Below are 20,511 nucleotides of genomic sequence, written 5' to 3' on the forward strand. Positions count from 1 at the left end.
TACCAGCTCCATTTGCTTAATTACAAGGGTTTCCGATTTAAGCCCCGAAAGGCTGCAGTGGCTGCAGGTTTTTATTTTCGAAGTCTGTATGCTTAATCTTTGCTGATAGGAGAACTTCTTTTTAAATTTTATGTCTTTTATTCTCCCATGTCAAGACATTCTTGTGGTGAGTGTGGATATCATCCAAATGATTTGTGGCCCAGTAAGTCTCATTCCTTCACATTTATTCAGTTTTATTCTCTCAGTCACGTTCACGTGGTACAATGAAATTGCCTCTCCCTCTCTGAGTTGATGGCATTTATCTCCATTCTTTTCAGAAGAGCAGCGATGCCCACTGTTGGTGCTGTGGTTGATGCCTGCTCAGAACTATTTGTTGTACCAGCAATCAAAGATATGTTGACCTTTGACCGCTATCAGACTATCAGGCGGCATTTGCTCTTTGACAACAAAGACAACCATGCAGAACGTGTGAAAAAAATGATAGATTTGCTGCAATCTCGGACATCTTGCAATGCTTAGTCGAGAACTGTGTTTTGAGTTACAACCCAAGGCAACATATTACTGCTGATGGGCAACTGTTTCAAACAAGGACTGTCTTTTTTGCAATACATCTCAACCAAACCTGGCAAACTTGGCATTGCAGCAGATTTGGAGACAAAGCACATGTGCAATGCCACTCCTTATTTAGGAAAGGATCCCGGTCGTCCCACATGAGAAAGACTTTCTGGAACTGTGGTCATAAAGCTTATGGAGCCATTTCTGGACAAATTTCTTCACGTCACCTTCGCTGGCTAATAGACTGCTGCACCACAACATAAATAAAGTGGGATGGGAACTTCCTCCAGCAGCAAAAGTCACTTTAGTACATGAGTAATTTTCCACACTAGTGTTAAGATCTGGCAGTGCTATGCTGACTGCATATGCGCCCAAAAAGAAGAAGCCTGTCTGCAAAAAATAAACCACATTCAAATGATCACTCATGTTCAAATGACATTGCATTTTCAAATAATGGATGTGTGTGTGCATGTGCGAGAGAGGCAGAGACAGATCTGATGTCATTCAAGTGATTACTGGAGTATAAAAGAAACACTTTTGCAAAGATATCACGAAAAAAGTGTGCTTTTATTCAAGAATAAAATTGAACAAAAAAAATTCAAGTGGCAACAAGACACTAAGAAGACCTGATTCACCAGCGTTTGTGTGTCTGCTTATATCCCTTCAGAGATATATTTTACAAGCCGCAAATCAAATGTAGGTTTTAATGATATAACTAGCTGTGTAAGCTAGAAGCCATGGATTCTGGCACTTCAATTAATTAGTCACATCGGTTGTTCATTAGCGGCTAAGTGAGGTTCTTTTTCCTCGGCTGTTTCGTTTTACCGACCTGCTCACCTCCGTTGTCTATCAGCGGCTAAGTGAGTTTCTCTCTCCACGGAGGTTTCGTTTTGTCGATGTGCTCTCCTCACTTGTGTATTAGTTTCTCGTTTCTCGTAGGTTTTGTTTTGTCGATGTGCTCTCCTCGCTTGTGTATTAGCTGCTAAGCAAGTTTCTCTCTCCTCAGAGATTTCGTTTTGCCAATGTGCTCTGCTCACTTGTGTAGTAGCAGCTAAGTGAGTTTCTCTTTCCTCAGCTGTTTCGTTTTTGCTGATGTGCTCACCTCGTTTGTGTATTAATGGCTAAGTGAGTTTCTCTCTCCTCGGCTGTTTTGTTTTGCCGATGTGCTCACCTCGCTTGTGTATTAACGGCTAAATGAGTTTCTCTCTCCTCAGAGGTTTCGTTTTGCCAATGTGCTCTCCTCCGTTGTCTATCAGTGGCTAAGCAAGTTTCTCTCTCCTCAGCTGTTTTGTTTTGCCGATGTGCTCACCTCGTTTGTGTATTAACGGCTAAGTGAGTTTCTCTCTCCTCGGAGGTTTCATTTTGCCGATGTGCTCTCCTCATTTGTGTATTTGCAGCTAAGCGAGTTTCTCTCTTTTCTTGGCGGTTTCACTTTGGAGACAGAGTCACTTTCTTTCAGCTTCATGCTGTAGCCTTGTACTTCTTTCTTCTTCCGACTCGTTAACTTGGGGCCGCCTTACCGGCTCTTTGAGCCTTAAGCTGTAGCCTTGCAGTATATAACATAGTAATAATAATAGCAGCTCACTACTCAAAGCGGTAAATGTGGGGAGGACCCAGGCTTGAACCCGCAACATTTTGATTACGAGACAGCACTTCTTACCTCTGCATCAGCCAAGCTGATATGTTTAGTTTGTGTCGATTTATATTTGGGCTTTGGTTTTTAACACATTGACAACAACATGTAAATTGAATAATTTCGTTTGTTTCAGTTATATTCTTAAATAAAAGCACACTGGTTTTGTTATACCTTTTGTGAAAGTGTTCATTTGATATTTGGATTTCGGTCTCTACACATTATACACTTCACGTCAGCATTTTGTCATTATTACTACAGTTCAATAAGAAATACATTTCTGTTTTAGTTATGTGTTCAACATTTCTTGCCTTGCATTTCCTGTCATCTTACATTTACACCAATCGTTGTAGACACAGAACACACATGAAATGTAGGTATTCCAAATACCAATATATTATTTACCCTACACAATTCCATACACCTTCAGACTCTGAGAATTTTGCGTCTGACTTGACTTTAGCTGCCTGCTGCCACTGCAGATTAACACATTTGCAAAACAAAGACGCGGCTGACGAGGTGCGAGGGAATTTAAGTTGGCCCAGCATTGCAAATATTTCTGTAGGCTTCAGGGATTTTAGTGTTAAAAGTAACAAAACCTAAGCCTTCTGGCTCTGGAAACAATGGCTGGCTGCATATACTGACTGCAGGGGTCTTTTAAGCCCCTTACCCTTCTGGGTGTGTCTTCACAAATGTTTTCCAGGGTACCCGGCCAGGGCTCAACAGTCTGCAGGTACTCCTGAGTAGCTTCCCCTAGTTGTTTCCCTACAGATTTCTCATACCACAGAGTGAAGGACCAGACTGAATATCCTCCCCAGTACTTTTACCTCCAGCACGCTCTGGTGGCCTGGGGGACATTAAGATAACAAGTTGGTTGTTTCCCGTCCCACTTTTAAACAGCATAACTCAGTTTCTGCCAGCCCCTCTGTAGTGGTTTTCATAATAAGCCATGACACAAAGTGTCAATATGGCAATATTTAATTAAAGTCAACAGTACAAACAGTAATATATGACATTTCTGAGATTGCTTTTATTATTGTGGCTTCCTATGGCAACTTGACAATTTTTGTTCTATGCGTAGCCTTGGCAGCACGCCATGACCCCTGCTTATTACCTTTTAGCTCCAGAGGGAAATGATCATTTTCCTTCAATTTTGTCCACACAACATTGTGTTTCAATGGAGTGCAGTCCCTGAGGGAGGTCTTTATTTAGTTGTAATTGAGTTTTCATCAGACACGGAGGTATAAATAAAACACAGCAGCCAGTACAGTACAAACATCTGTAGACTGCTACAGGAGGTCATACGTTGCCTGCCTGTGGCCATAAAAGTCTATCAAGACCGCACAGCCAGATTTAAATTTCAGAACTATGTAGTACCATGAAAACGACTCTGTGCCTTTCAGGCTTCCTGGACTTCTGAATATATTTGTTTATTTTCTCTGAATAATCTGTTCACTTCAATTCCATTTATATCAACATTAAACAAGGGTTTCATTTTTTTCATGGCAAGTTATGGCTATTCGTCAAAAAGTTGTCCTCCCACCTTTCCAGCATGCCTTGTCTTACCTTTAGTGCCAGTAATCTGAATTGCACACCTTAATATACATGCACAACTGATGGATGACACTTTAGACTTCACATATTTAAATCTTGCACGTATATTCTCAAGTAGCATATAGAATAAACCTAAAAGTGTATTACAAAATACATTAAAAAAAATGGCACATCGCAAACATCAACACCGAATATGCCCACACATATACACACTACAGTATATTATACGAGGGGCAGTCAGTAAGTTCCTGGAATTGTGATATAGTGGCAGAGTGAGAGATCAGATTAGACACACATTGCTGTTACAACAGGTCTGGACTGGTTTCAGTGTGTAGTATAGGTCTGGACTGGTTTCAGTGTGTAGTATCGTTTTATTAACCGTTTGAGTAGATGTGTGCATAGTCATTCGGCGTAGTGACGCAGGTCAAACAACGTGCTAACATCAAGTTCATGTGCAAATTGGGGAAATCAACTTCAGATGTGCTAGCGGCACAGCACATATCTAACTCTCCCGTCTCTCACTCTTTTAATTAGGTAATCACTTACGTAAGCATACTAGTATATATACAACAAGCATTTAAGCATACAAGTTGCATGTACTGTATACAAAGAAGCATGTAAGCATACTAGTTGTTTAACCATTGTCTTGTCCTTTTTTTCACATTAACAGCCATAAGTGTTGTTACAATACAATACAATTTCAAGAAGTGCTACAATGGGCTTTAACAGGCCCTGCCTCTTGACAGCCCCCCAGCCTTGTCTCTCTAAGAAGACAAGGAAAAACTCCCAAAAAAAACCTTGTAGGGAAAAAATGGAAGAAACCTTGGGAAAGGCAGTTCAAAGAGAGACCCCTTTCCAGGCAGGTTGGGCATGCAGTGGGTGTCAAAAAGAAGGGGGTCAATACAATACAATACAAAACACAGAACAGAACACAAGTAATCCTCAATACAATATAATAGTAATATGAAAATATTACAATATTTTGTCATTATAAATATTGTTACCCATCCAATATGACAACCTTCTTTGCACCGATGGCAGGATGTAGTGTTAGGCCAGCTGATAATATTTGCCCGCTTGACTTGGTACTCTATAGCCGCTTTTCCACTGCATAGTACGGCACGACACGGTTCAGTACAGCTCACTTTTGCGGGGCTTTCCACTGGGAACAGTACCTGGTACCTGGTCCTTTTTAGTACCACCTCAGCCGAGGTTCCAAGCGTGCCGAACCGTTACCAAAATGTGACGTGTAAACTCTGCTGGTCACTGATTGGCCGGAGAAAATCGTCATTACTGTGTCACTGGCTATTCTTTTCTTTAAAGGTACAGACACGCGGAAGTTTGGAAAGTTCTCCAGCCACTGAGTGTTTGTAAAACCGGGAACAAGCACATCCCACCACTCTGAAGCACGGTTAAATGTCCAAACAGATGGTCTGTTGCGGCGACTTTTTTGCAAAATGTGGAAGATCTGTAATATACAGAATCAGCATTTTAATGTTACATTGGCAGTTAAGTTCATTTTATGCTTTGCAACAGTAATAAAAGTTAGCTAGTGATGTGCTTTTTTTAGATGCTTAACCTTGCGCGTCGTCGAGCTAAAGTGTTGTCGTTGTCTGCGTGTTGTTGTAAAAGTTCCACGGTGTCACTGCAGTAGAGGCGGCGCAACTCTAACGACACGTGAATAATCCCGCCCACTCTAAAGCGGTACTAAACTACAGTCGAAACGCAAACCGAGCCGAACTGAGCTGAACCAAGGTGAGCTGTACTGAACCGTGTCGTGCCGTACTATGCAGTGGAAAAGCGGCTTTTTATACAGAATGCTAAGGAACCATAATATGACAGTATTCCTATATCTGAACATGTCAGGGTTGCAGATTAGTACTTTTGGGAGGCTAGTAACAGTTCTCCATCAAGTTTCAAGTGGTCTTTGATGGGATTTTGCAAATGATGTAATTCTTTACATTGGTGTAATTTTGAGATCATCATTTTTATCGTTAGAATTTCTAGGCGAAGCCAAGGAGTGGAGGGAGGGTGTCCAGATCACAAATCTGCCTTTTGCCTTCATCAGCCTGTGACCTTAGACACGTACTGGAGTGGTTTATAAGTAGAGTGTGACGCAGCCAGGATGAGGATGAGCAGCTCCAAGTCTGAGGTCTTGGTTCACATCTGGAAAAGGGTTGAGTGTCCTCTCCAGGTTGGGGATAAGTGCTGCCTCAAGCGGAGGAGTTTATGTAACTTGAGATCTTATTCATGAGTGAGGGAAGAAGGGAACGGGAGATCAACAGGTGGAACAGAGCGGTGCTTGCAGTTGATGTGTACCTGTCAGTCATGGTGAAGAGGGTGTGGAGCTGAAAGACAAAGCACTCGATTTACCAGATGATCTACAGTATGTTCCTACCCACACCTATGGTGTCATGAGCTTTGGGCGGTGATCGAAGAACTAGATCACAGATACAAGTGGCAGAAATAAGCTTCTTTCACAGGGTGTTTGGGTTCTGCCTTAGGGCTCGTTTATACTTCTCACTCAGAACACGTATGTACACGCATCATGGCTGCCACGCATTCCCAGTGTTCATTTGACGTGTCCTCAGAAATTAACACGATGCATGTGCGAGTTGCAGTAACAGCAAAAAGTCGGGGAGAGCAGTGTGGTAAAAGTGTGAATGTGATATCAGAGTCCGTTTACTATCTACATGTGACAAAAAGACGCTTTGAGGATCCTACGGGATCGATGTGCGCACTTTGATGTTTCATGAATGGTTCAATGTGGTGAAGCAGAATGCCGACATACAAATGCATTCGTGGTGTTTTGATATTCAAGCGTCACATATTCCCCATCGTAATGTCACGATACATTTTAAAAGTCTCACATACCATCTTCTGTGCTGTCTTCTTTTTTTCTTGCAACTGCACAGCAGCAAATAATGTACAGCGCTGTATTTGAGCCACAGAGAAAAAAATTAAGGCCATGGTGAAGACGTGTATTTTGTGATTAAAGTGGACATTTCGGCTTTAATCTTGAAATGTCCACTTTAACCTCGTAGTTTACTTTATCATTAAAGTAGACCGTCATAACCACCATCTTAAAACCGGCCCAGTTTTTAATCACTACGCGCTTCTTGGCTTCCTCCTGACCTGACAGCAATAGATCACCACACAGAACACATTACATGTCTGATATTCCAACTCTCTGCACATTTAGAATCCTTAGAGTTATACTTGATATCACTTTCATGATGAAATGCATTAAAGTACGTATGTTGCTTTTTACAGATAAATTGTTAATTTAGTTTAAATAATGAATACTGATAATAATTACACACATGGGGTGACACGGTGGCAGAGCGGTAGCACTGCGGTCTCACAGGGGGTCACTTAGCTGGTATTCCCTGCCTGGAGTTCTCATCTTTTCCTGCTGTGTTTCCACAATGGGCTCCGGTTTCCTTCCAAAGATATGCAGATTTGGTGACACTAAAATGACGCCAGTGTATGTGTGTGTGCTTGTATTCACCTTGCGATGAGCTGATGCCTCGTCTAGGGATTGTTTCTGCTTGTTGGAATGGGCACATCCTTGGATTGATGGATTTAATCATTAAACATCCTTTTCAGAGATAGTGTGGTAAGGTGTCATCGAAATTTAATGGGTGTTTCAGGCAATTCACAACACAGTGAAGCCGAACCTATTCTCACTGTGATGATATCTCACACTGCCACCTGCTGGATTCTTCCAGATTTACGTAAAGTATGCGCACAAGTATAAACAATAAAACTCTTGCGTAGCAGTAGCATCCACTGGAGCATGTGTTGCATCGCGTGAAGTATAAACCTGGCCGTAGACATTCGGGAGGAGCTCAAAGTAGAGCTGCTGCTCCTCGACATCGAAAGGAGCCAGTTGAGGTAGTTCAGGCATACCCCCTTTTTTTGACACCCACTGCACACCCAACTTACCTGGAAAGGGGTCTCTCTTTGAACTGCCTTTCCCAAGGTTCCATCCATCCATTTTCCAACCCGTTGAATCCAAACACAGGGTCACGGGGGTCTGCTGGAGCCAATCCCAGCCATCACAAGGTGCAAGGCAGGAACCAATCCTGGGCAGGGTGCCAACCCACCGCAGCTTTCCCAAGGTTTCTTCCATTTTTTCCCTACAAGGGTTTTTTTTTGGGGGATTTTGTTTCTTGTTTTCTTAGAGAGTCAAGGCTGGGGGGACTGTCAAATAACAGGGCCTGTTAAAGCCCATTGCGGCACTCCTTGTGTGATTTTGGACTATACAAAAATCAATTGTATAATTGTATCTGATATCGAACGTACGTCTTCGTGAGGAGGCGTTTTGGGTATTTCCAACTGGACGGAGACCTCAGGGGAGACTTGGAACACGATGAAGAGATTATATTTGTCGACTGACCTGGGAAAGCCACTGTAGCCCTCCAGAGGAGGTGGTGGGGAAAAGGGTTATCTGACCAAATTGCTTAGACTGCTGCTCTCACGACCTGAATCCGGAAGGATGGATGGTAGTTTGAGAGTCCCTTATAGTGGGAAGGCATCCCATGCAAGGTCAATTGCTGTGTTGCACCTCATGCTACTGGTTTAACCCCCAGCTGCTTATTTTCTATAACCAGTTCTTCTAAAGAAAGGGGTTTCACAAAATAACAGGCTATATACATGACTCTGCTAGCTTTGGTGTTCAAATCCACCTCTTAATTTCCAGCCCTTATAGCCAGCACAGAAATCTTGTGCTATGAAGGTTTAAATAGGCTGTAGTTCAGCTATTTAGAAATTTGCCCTCGTTCAACAGACAAAGAGCACAGTTATATGACAAATAGTCCTTTTGTCTGCCTCTTCTGCCCACCCTTTCATAAGCATGATGTACATTAGAACAAGCTAAACTGTGCTTTTATTTAGAGGGCCGAGAACAAAAGGATTGTGAAGATCTGAATCCAGACTCCAGTGGCTCATGCCAGCTGTCAGGTCACAGCAGAGCAAACCCGAGTGTCAGAAATTAAACATAACATGTAATGTTTTGCGGTCTATTTCTATTATGATTGTTAATAAATTAATTTTATTATGGCATCGTGACCCTGTGTTAGGATATAGAGGGTTGGATAATGGATGGATGCATGGCATCATAAGTCACTTATCGGTGGCATTTCCAACTTTGTCTCTTGGGGAATGGCTATAGGGCCTTGCTGTTTCTCAGGGAATGCTTTACACGGAGGTCATCTTACTTAAGGTTGGGGCATGCATACAAAAATTTAGGAAATTTGTTATTAATAAAAGGAATAATCATTAATGAGAGAAAAGTTGTTTCTGGAGTCATTTAGTTTATGGAGTAATTTAAGTTCATAATGTTGCCCGTCTATTTTTTTTTTTTCATCTTTCTGTTATGGTGCTCATATTTGTCTCCCCAGTCAGACACGCCTGTCTGACTGTGTGTCTGCTATTTGCCTTTAAAAGATCTCTGCTAATTGCAATTCCTTTGCTGTGCAGATCATTTATATTTTTGTGAAGATCCAAATGGTACTTTAATATCGTGTGCATAAATATTACTTCCTTTTTATGGACCTTATAATTTTCACACTCTGATTAGACAGGCATAGTCGATCATAATGTTTCCTGTAGGACGGACTGCTATTATCTATTTTCCTATGCTTAGAGCCCAAGTCCTGGCTTAAAAATTGAGAGTGATCTCCCCTAGACTTTCTCGTATATTCATAGGATTTATGTGCACTCAAGACACCAATGGCAAGATGTCCATTACTTTCTTTAAAAACCTTCACCTGCCCCAAATCTTGGGCTCACTTCCAAAAAAGCACACAAGCAAACAAAATCCCCAGATAGACACAAAATGGGCCTTATAATCTCTTTATAAAATATAACATTTATTCTTCAGTAAAACTGCTCTGTAATATTGTGAGACACCAAAAAGAGTTGCAAAAGGCATACCAATGCCCATTAAAGGCAAAAGTAAATAATGTCCCAATACAGAATCCAAAGAGGGGTCAAAAGAACAGAAAAGGTTGTCAAAAATCCAATAATATCAAAAAAGCACTTAGCACAGCAAGAGAAACGCACCGACTCCAGAGTGCATTCACGATGAATAGCCAAGGCTGGGGAAACCCACCAGGTTTATAGGACGAAGTGCAGTTCCTGGCTGTGATTGGTCAGGTTGTCTCGTCTCTTGGGGGACCACCTACAAAACACATGGAGCACATAACACAAGCCAAGATACATGTACATTAAATTTAAAGCATACTTTAAATCATAAACAAAAGAAAGAGCAGATTAGATAAATTAAGATGGAGATCAAGATTCTAGCCCCAGTAGTTTGTGAGTAATTGCATGACAGACAGATGTTAGCGTTTTTATATATAAGTTTTATATACACTCACCTAAAGGATTATTAGGAACACCTGTTCAATTTCTCATTAATGCAATTATCTAATCAACCAATCACATGGCAGTTGCTTCAATGCATTTAGGGGTGTGGTCCTGATCAAGACAATCTCCTGAACTCCAAACTGAATGTCAGAATGGCAAAGAAAGGTGATTTAAGCAATTTGGAGCGTGGCATGGTTGTTGGTGCCAGACGGGCCGGTCTGAGTATTTCACAATCTGCTCAGTTACTGGGATTTTCACGCACAACCATTTCTAGGGTTTACAAAGAATGGTGTGAAAAGGGAAAAACATCCAGTATGCGGCAGTCCTGTGGGCGAAAATGCCTTGTTGATGCTAGAGGTCAGAGGAGAATGAATGGGCCGACTGATTCAAGCTGATAGAAGAGCAACTTTGACTGAAATAACCACTCGTTACAACCAGGTATGCAGCAAAGCATTTGTGAAGCCACAACACACACAACCTTGAGGTGGATGGTCTACAACAGCAGAAGACCCCACCTGTATGTATATATATGTATGCATGGTACCACTCATCTCCACTACAAATAGGAAAAAGAGGCTACAATTTGCATGAGCTCACCAAAATTGGACAGTTGAAGACTGGAAAAATGTTGCCTGGTCTGATGAGTCTCGATTAGAGTCAGAATTTGGCATAAACAGAATGAGAACATGGATCCATCATGCCTTGTTACCACTGTGCAGGCTGGTGGTGGTGGTGTAATGGTGTGGGGGATGTTTTCTTGGCACACTTTAGGCCCCTTAGTGCCAACTGGGCATCGTTTAAATGCCACGGGCTACCTGAGCATTGTTTCCATCCCTTCACGACCACCATGTACCCATCCTCTGATGGCTACTTCCAGCAGGATAATGCACCATGTCACAAAGCTCGAATCATTTCAAATTGGTTTCTTGAACATGACAATGAGTTCACTGCACTAAAATGGCCCCACAGTCACCAGATCTCAACCCAATAGAGCATCTTTGGGATGTGGTGGAACGGGAGAGCCGTGCCCTGGATGTGCATCCCACAAATCTCCATCAACTGCAAGATGCTATCCTATCAATATGGGCCAACATTTCTAAAGAATGCTTTCAGCATCTTGTTGAATCAATGCCACGTAGAATTAAGGCAGTTCTGAAGGCGAAAGGGGGTCAAACACCGTATTAGTATGGTGTTCCTAATAATCCTTTAGGTGAGTGTATATATATATATATTTTTAATATATGTTAATATCTTATATATAAACATCTATGCGTGGGAATGTGTGCGTCTGTCTGTCCAGCCCAGAAGTGCGAGGCTACAACATGAAGCTCAAAGAAATCGACTCTGTTGCCAAAGTGAAACCACCGAGAAAAGAGAAACTAGCATAGCCTGTAATACTCAAGTGAGGCAAGCACATCAGCAAAATGAAACCTCCGAGGAGAGAGAAACTCGCTTAGCCGCTGATAGACAAAGGATGTGATTGATTGATTGAAGTGCCAGAATCCATGGTTTCTAGGAACCCGGGCTTTTTACAGCACAGGCTTACACAGCTAGTGTATATATATATATAGATATAGATATAGATACACACACACTCATACAGACTTGGGGGCTCCGCCCCTGCTCGCTAACCCCTGGGGGGGCGGCTGCTGGGTACCCACTATCTCGTGGCTGAGCCGCTCGAAGGGTGTCAGGGTGCTCCCCTGTTAGAGAAAACGATTGTATTTAAAGAGATGGTATATGCAAGAGTATGTGGGGTGCAAGAGGAAGATGGTTGGGTCCTTAGTTATTATTGCTAGAAAATCAGTTACCTGAGTATTTCACTACAACTGTCTATTTTAAATACCAATGAATAATAAAATGTAGGAAAAAGGTAAAAGTAAAAAAAGAAGTAAAATGTAATAAAACATAAATAAAAAATGAATGCCTCTATAAACAATATTATGAATTACTTTCTCCTCTACCTTACATTCTATAAATGTTGCTTTTTTCCATTTCTGTTTGCATATTGTTTGGGATAATTTTCTCTTTTTCATTTATTGGACGATTCTCTTTGTTCTTCATTTTTATTATTTGTAGCTATTTTTTGCTGAGTTTCTTCTTATTGATGTTCATTATCAGTTCTTGCTGCTCCTTTTCTATCATGATCTAAAATTTAATGTTCTTGAATTCATAATTGACTTTTCTTCCTTGACATTATAACCGAGTGTGTCAAGGGGTGGGATGGAGAGAGGATGTGCACAGTAGGAGAATCGATTGGGCCAGCAGTGTGGAGTGGAGTGGTCAAGGCTGAATAACGTGGACACAACGGGAATCTTTTTAATATGATAGAGAGATATATACACATATACACAGAGAGAGAGACCATATTGCCTTTATGCTGTCCAGGTGTTGTCTGTGTATCTGAAAGGAGAGTAACATTAGGCTGTGATGTTGTGATACGATGGCCGGCCCTCATTCTCTTCGATATCTCCTTCCACTTTTATTTTTTCTCGCTGTGTCGCAGTAACCAGTAGCACTCTGTTGCCATCTAGAAGAAGTACAAGCTCTCATTTAGCAAAGGGAGTGTAGTTTCCTTTTACAATATGTGTCCATCTTTTCTTGTGCATTTGTCTTAGACAAAATATGTATCTGATTTTGTACTGACAGTATTTATATGTTTTTATTCAAACTAATTTGAAACCATTATTACAGTTTGCTTTCTTCTTAATATTTTATCCCTTTTTTATTTCAGCTCTGGCTGAGTTTTGCCCCAATTGCAGACCAGACGTCTCGGTTCTACAATGTGACGCTGGACCAGGTTAACTTGCTGTCTCTTGTCTATCTGATTGTGGCAATTCCATTCGGCTTTGGAACTTCTTGGATGCTTGATACTGTAGGACTTAAAACTTGTGTAAGTGTGTTCAAAGCAGTAATTTTTATACATCGTGAAGGGTTATCTGACTGGCAAGGGATTGTCTGGATCAGGGCATGATAACAAAATAACAAGGGTGTATGGCTCTTCAATTGGAGCGTGCGGGTAGGCAGTTATGTGAATGCAGGGTGAAGAGGTGGACACAGATAGGCGGACATCTCGACTGGATCGGTTTGCGGTACTTTTCCTGGTCTGGAGACCACAGGAATTTAAAGGACAGTGGGAGTCTGCCTTCTAGGGTCATATGTTTCTCCCAGTATACTGTATTCCTATTTAGTCACCAGTGGGGCTAAATGGGAGCTGTAGTTCCAACGGGCAGTGCTGCTGAGATTCTTGGGTACTGCTGCCAGTCGAAGACTGTGGAGGTTCCCCCTAACCTGGAAGTGCTTTTGTCGATGGTACCCCTGGGATAACCTTCAAAAACAGAACCTCCCCTCCTCAGCTAGATGAGTCAGAGTCGGGAGTGGAAGAGGACAAACACTTCCCTGGAGAGCAAGAGAGGGGGAAAGGAAAGATGGAAGATGCATGTGGGCATCTTCATGGAAGTGCTTGTGCAAAAGCTACTGTGCCCAGTTAAAAGATTTCTTTTGGACTGGAACGTGAGTTATACCAGCTGTGTCATCGAGTCCCCCTCTTGGTCACAAGGAATATACAGAACCACTAGATAAAGCTAAGGTGGGACACCTGCTGGACTTTCAGATGATGTTCATAAAACTGAAAGCAGTTCCCAGAATTTAAATGGAGGTAACACTTGAGGTTTAAAGACCACTACCTGCCAGTGGTCTGTTGAGCTTAAAACCCAGAGAAACAGCTGAACTGGTGGAGGATTGGGAAGGTGGGTGCAAAATTTGACACGGAATCAAAATCAAATCTTTCACTACGGATGCCTGTGTTAGTAACGTGATTCAAAGTAAAGCTATAAAACTGTGCAAAAAATATCTTTGCAGTTTAAAATACTGTTTGCTAAGTATTTTCTTACTTACAAATAAGGCTGCATTGGTGAACGACATTACACAAAATACAAAATTAGGTCTCAGTCTCATTACCGAGACCCGCCGTAGTAAATCTGACACTGGTCTCTTAATTGAAACAGTGCCAAATGTTTTAGACTCTTTCAAAAAAATCAAGAAATGTTGTTGTTTTCCTAGTAATTTGCTCTTTCTTTGTGTAGTTTCCACCCTTAATTATATCCTAATGATGACAAAACAAGTAAAGCAGACACCCAGGAAAACAACACGGGATGTTGAAAGGCTGCAAGTCCTCATGCAATGTGCTCATTAGGAAAGGACGAGTTAAATAAGTAGAAGAGCAGGAAGAGCAGAATGGAAATCATGATTATGATACCAAAATAAAGTTAAGAAAAACCAAAAATACTAAATGAGTCCCATGACACGTACATAGGTGATTTGTACATTCTAATCAATATGACCGCACAGTTTGGAAATTTCTATCTTCAACCCAAAACTTAGAAACTGTCAAACACCAGCCTTCTAAATTAGGCTACGAGTCCAATGAACAACAGAAGTTGGTTGAAAGAAAAACCGCAGAGCCTCAGGGGGTCCCCCAGGACCAAGTCTGGGAACCCCTGATTTCATACATTTTAAAAGATTCGATAACATTGTGTCGTAGGTCAGGACTGTATGACTAGAACTGAGGTAGGCTGCAGCATAAAAGAGGCCGACAGTAAGAACACACGGGATGAGGCCAGTGTAGTAAACGATTCAGTTTTTATAACAACAGACTTGGTAACAAGAGTACAGTGGGATGCAAAAGTTTGGGCAACCTTGTTAATAGTCATTATTTTCCTGTTTAAATCGTTGGTTGTTACGATAAACAATGTCAGTTAAATATATCATATAGGAGACACACACAGTGATATTTGAGAAGTGAAATGAAGTTTATTGGATTTACAGAAAGTGTGCAATAATTGTTCAAACAAAATCAGGCAGGTGCATAAATTTGGGCACCGTTGTCATTTTATTGATTCCCAAAACTTTTAGAACTAATTATTGGAACTCAAATTGGCTTGGTAAGCTCAGTGACCCCTGACCTACATACACAGGTGAATCCTATAATGAGAAATGAGAGTATTTAAGGGGGTCAATTGTAAGTTTCCCTCCTCCTTTAATTTTCTCTGAAGAGTACCAACATGGGGGTCACAAAACAACTCTCAAATGACCTGAAGACAAAGATTGTTCACCATCATGGTTTAGGGAAGGATACAGAAAACTGTCCCAGAGATTGAAGCTGTCTGTTTCCACAGTTAGGAACATATTGAGGAAATGGAAGACCACAGGCTCAGTTCAAGTTAAGACTCAAAGTGGCAGACCAAGAAAGATTTCGGATAGACAGAAGCGACGAATGGTGAGAACAGTCAGAGTCAACCCACAGACCAGCACCAAAGACCTACAACATCATCTTGCAGCAGATGGAGTCACTGTGCATCGTTCAACCATTCGGCGCACTTTACACAAGGAGATGCTGTATGCGAGAGTGACGCAGAGGAAGCACAAACAGAGCCGCTTGAGGTCTGCTCAAGCACATTTGGACAAGCCAGCTTCATTTTGGAATAAGGTGCTGTGGACTGATGAAACTAAAACTGAGTTACTTGGGCATAACAAGGGCGTTATGCATGGAGGAAAAAGAACACAGCATTCCAAGAAAAACACCTGCTACCTACAGTAAAATATGGTGGTGGTTCCATCATGCTGTGGGGCTGTGTGGCCAGTGCAGGGACTGGGAATCTTGTCAAAGTTGAGGGACGCATGGATTCCACTCAGTATCAGCAGATTCTGGAGACCAATGTCCAGGAATCAGTGACAAAGCTGAAGCTGCGCCGGGGCTGGATCTTTCAACAAGACAACGACCGAAACACTGCTCAAAATCCACTAAGGCATTCATGCAGAGGAACAAGTAGAACGTTCTGGAATGGCCATCTCAGTCCCCAGACCTGAATATAATTGAAAATCTGTGGTGTGAGTTAAAGAGAGCTGTCCATGCTCGGAAGCCATCAAACCTGAATGAACTAGAGATGTTTTGTAAAGAGGAATGGTCCAAAATACCTTCAACCACAATCCAGACTCTAATTGGAACCTACAGGAAGCGTTTAGAGGCTGTAATTTCTGCAAAAGGCAGATCTACTAAATATTGATTTCATTTCTTTTTTGTGGTGCCCAAATTTCTGCACCTGCCTGATTTTGTTTGAACAATTATTGCACACTTTCTGTAAACCCAATAAACTTCATTTCACTTCTCAAATATCATTGTGTGTGTCTCCTATATGATATATTTAACTGACATTTTTTATCATAACAACCAACGATTTATACAGGAAAATAATGACTATTAACAAGGTTGCCCAAACTTTTGCATCCCACTGTAGCTCTCCGACAAACAGACAGATGTGAAAGCACCATGTAACAGATAGAATTTTATTTGTCTCCAGGGGGAAATTTGACTTTTTACAGAAGCTCTTTGAATAAATGCAGGGTGAGCCAAAAAGAAGTACCACATTTCAAATGTTTTTTCTACAAAAACGCTACAAGATAGAATACATTTCATTACGACACAAGAAAGGGTATAGAAAATGGATTTTTTTTCACTGTGTTTGAAAAATGATGTCTTCAAGGTGGTGGCCATCATAGTGATTTCTGAACGCTTGCATGACTCGTTTGGCCATTTCAAGGGGAACAGCGGCAATTTCGTGGCAAACAGCGTCCTTGAGGGCTTCAAGGTTTTGAGGCCGGTGTGTGTATACCTTTGACTTGAGATAGCCCCACAATAAGAAATCACATGGAGTAACATCAGGCGAACGTAAAGGCCACCCGACATTGGCGCACAAGGAGATCAGCTTCCCTGGAAACATCTCCCACAAAACTTGCATGGCTCTCCGCACTGCATGAGCTGTTGTGCCATCCTGTTGAAACCAGGCATCTACCACTTCCACCACCACCACTTCCATTTCTTCCAGTTGGGGACACAAAAAGTTCTCTAGCATTCAATGTAACGTTCTGAAGCGACGATGACCGTTGCTCACCCCTCCTCAAAAAAGTAAGGGTCTACAATGCCAAATTCTGTAATGGTGCACCAAACTGTAACACACTCACTGTGCAGGGGTCTCTGATGAAGTTCACGAGGGTTGGTTTCAGCCCAATAGCCTAAGTTTTGCTTATTTACGCAACCATTAAATGGAAATGTGCCCCGTCGCTGCACATGACGATGACATCTCGATGAACGGTTTGCAGAATGTTGGCGCACAACTCTCTACGGCTCTCCTAGTCTCTCTCAGTGAGTTCCTGCACTACCATCATTTTGTATGGATGGAAATTAAGGTCCTCATGCAAAATCAAAGACGTGATGGAAATGCCTAAGGCAGAAGCAGGTTTATGCGCTGAACATCTAGGAGACTGCAAAATCGATGCCCTTACAACTTGGATGTTTTCAGGCGTTCGTACAGTCCGAGGACAGCCTAGGGACTTTCTGTTCAATGTTGTACCCGTCTGTCTAAATTTAGCCACCCACTGAAGAATTGTTTTCTGATTTGGGGCGTCACTGTTAGGAGGAAGGCTGACATGAGTTCAGAAGACGCGTGATGTAGTGATGATAGATTCGTTGTTTTCGAAAAACCCTTTGACAGCAAAAGCACGGTGTGCACCGGACCAAGGCATGTTGCAGACTGAAAACTACAAGGGATCGCCTATCAAAGGACCCTCACATCCCAACCCACTCAGCTGCCTCTACCTTGTGCAATGACCTTGAGAAATGTGGCACTTCATTTTGGATCACCCAATAAATAAATAGATAAATATATACACACACACACAAACACACGCAAGGTCTGAAAATTTGAAAAAAAAAAAAAGACTTGGCAGTCCTATTGAGGCACTATATAGCTGTATTGCTGTTGGTATAAAGGAGCCCCCATAGCATTTTTTGACATATTTCTCAATAATTTGTTGGTTAAAAGTCTTCTGTGTTAGTGTGTCACAGAGAGGATGTGCAGCATTGTTCATAATGGCACTCAGTTTTAATTCTCTCCTTTACTACTACTTCTAGGAGGCCCAGATTGTATCCTGTAACTGGTATAATATTATTTGGGTATCCCTGAAAGGTCAGCACGGGACAGGGGACAAAATGATCAAATATGGAACATGTCCTGTATATAAGGGACATCTGGCAACCCCACTCACATCCATATCACAAACACATGGACAGAAGGAAAGCAGCAGGGAAATCCAAAATACAGGAATGGGAAAAATGTAATAGTTAAAAAAAAGTCTCACAGTCTGACTGGCATTTGTCTAGTTATCAAGAATGTTCCCCCTCAGTTTGTATAATGCATGCAGGAGGCTTTGCCTGAAGTCACCTCCACGCCTTTTGCTTCATTGCTCTATTGGACTTTCTTTTGCGAATGCATATTAAACATTCTTATCCTTTCTTTTTGCAGCTGATCTTAAGTTCCTGGCTGAACATGATTGGTAGCATTTTACGGTACCTCAGCACTGTAAACACAAACATCTATCCAGTCCTCATGGTTGGTCAGACCATAAGTGCTCTTGCTCAACCTCTTGTGCTCTTCTCTCCCACTAAACTGGCAGCCCTTTGGTTTCCAGAGCACCAGAGAGCTACTGCCAATATGCTCGCTTCAATGTGTGAGTGGATCATTTTTCTTTTACATTATTTAAATCAGTGGTGAGCAATATCAGTCCTGAAATTATGAAGTTTTTTGTTCCAATCCAGTTGATAAAAAGGAAGTCAATAACTGCTGTTGACGCACTTGTTGTTCAAGTGACATTTTTCTGCTTCCACCCTTATTTTAGTCTTAAATGGCTGCATTTACTGTTTTTAATTGGTCCTTAGTAGCAATAAGATGCAGATGACAAAGGAACCCGCAGGTCTCTATCTAACTTGTTTCCATCTACGTTGGTGTACAAGGTGAGCCAAAATGAAGTACCAAGTTTCTCAAGGTCATTGCGCGAGGTAGAGGAATCTGAGTGGGCTGGAGTTTGGTGGTCCTTCGATAGGTGATCCCTTACAACATGCCTTGGTCTGGTGTGCACAGTGCATTCGCTGTCGAAGTGTTCTTCAAAAACAACAGATCCATCTTCATTAGATAGATAGATAGATAGATATGAAAGGCACTATATAATAGATAGATATGAAAGGCACTACATAATAGATAGATATGATAAGATAGATACATAATATGAAAGGCACTAGATAGATAGATAGATATGAAAGATAGATAGATAGATAGATAGATAGATAGATAGATAGATAGATAGATAGATAGATAGATAGATAGATAGATAGATAGATAGATAGATAGATAGATAGATAGATACTTCATTAATCCCAAGGGGAAAGTAAACATACTCCAGCAGCAGCATACTTAAGATAAAAAAATATATATATTAAATTACAGAGTGATAAAAATGCCAGTATAACAATGTATGACAATAACTTTGTATAATGTTAACGTTTAGCCCCCCGGGTGGAATTGAAGAGTCACATAGTGTGGGGTCTCCTCAGTCTGTCAGTGGAGCAGGATGGTGACAGCAGTCTTTCACTGAAGCTGCTCCTCTGTCTGGAGATGATCCTGTTTAGTGTATGCAGTGGATTCTCCATGATTGACAGGAGTCTGCTCAGCGCCCGTCGCTCTGCCACGGATGTCAAACTGTCCACCTCCGTGCCTACAATAGAGCCTGCCTTCCTCACCAGTTTGTCCAGTTTGAGGCGTCCCTCTTCTTTATGCAGCCTCCCCAGCACACCACTGCATAGAAGAGGGCGCTCATCACAACCGTTTGATAGAACATCTGCAGCATCTTATTGCAGATGTTGAAGGACGCCAACCTTCTAAGGAAGTCTAGTCGGCTCTCTCCTTTCTTGCACAGAGCATCAGTATTGGCAGTCCAGTCTAATTTACCATCCAGCTGCACTCCCAGGTATTTATAGGTCTACACCCTCTACACAGTCACCTCTGATGATCACGGGGTCCATGAGGGGCTTGGGCCTCCTAAAATCCACCACCAGCTCCTTGGTTTTGCTGGTGCTCATTTGTAGGTGGTTTGAGTCACACCATTTAACAAAGTCCTTGATTAGGTTCCTATACTCCTCCTTCTGCCCACTCCAGCCTTCCTCCTAACGGTGACGTCCCAAATCGGAAAACAGTTCCTCAGTGGGTGGCTAAAGTTAGACAGATGGGTACAACATTGAACAGAAAGTCTCCAGGCTGTCCTCGGACTGTACAAACACCTGAAAACATCCAAGCTGTAAGGGCATCCATTTTGTAGTCTCCTAGATGTTCAAAGTACAAACCTGCTTCTGCCTTAGGCATTTCCATCACGTCTTTGATTTTGCATGAGGACCTTAATTTCCATCCATACAAAATGATGTGCAAGAACTCACTGAGAGAGACTAGGAGAGCCGTAGAGAGTTGTGCGCCAACATTCTGCAAACCGTTCATTGAGATGCCATCGTC

The 20,511-nt window shown here is 41.9% G+C and overlaps 1 protein-coding gene across 1 annotated transcript in view; it reads left to right on the forward strand.

Moving 5' to 3' along the window:
- Positions 1-20,511, forward strand: part of slc49a3 (solute carrier family 49 member 3) — a 77,953-nt gene that overhangs the window by 12,479 nt on the left and 44,963 nt on the right. Inside the window, exons 2-3 of the mRNA XM_039758241.1 lie at positions 12,852-13,010; positions 18,478-18,682. Of these exons, the coding sequence (XP_039614175.1) occupies positions 12,852-13,010; positions 18,478-18,682 (364 nt within the window). The remainder of the gene's footprint in view (positions 1-12,851; positions 13,011-18,477; positions 18,683-20,511) is intronic.

Source organism: Polypterus senegalus, chromosome 7 (assembly GCF_016835505.1).
Source record: "Polypterus senegalus isolate Bchr_013 chromosome 7, ASM1683550v1, whole genome shotgun sequence".
In the NCBI taxonomy this organism is placed as follows: domain Eukaryota; kingdom Metazoa; phylum Chordata; class Cladistia; order Polypteriformes; family Polypteridae; genus Polypterus; species Polypterus senegalus.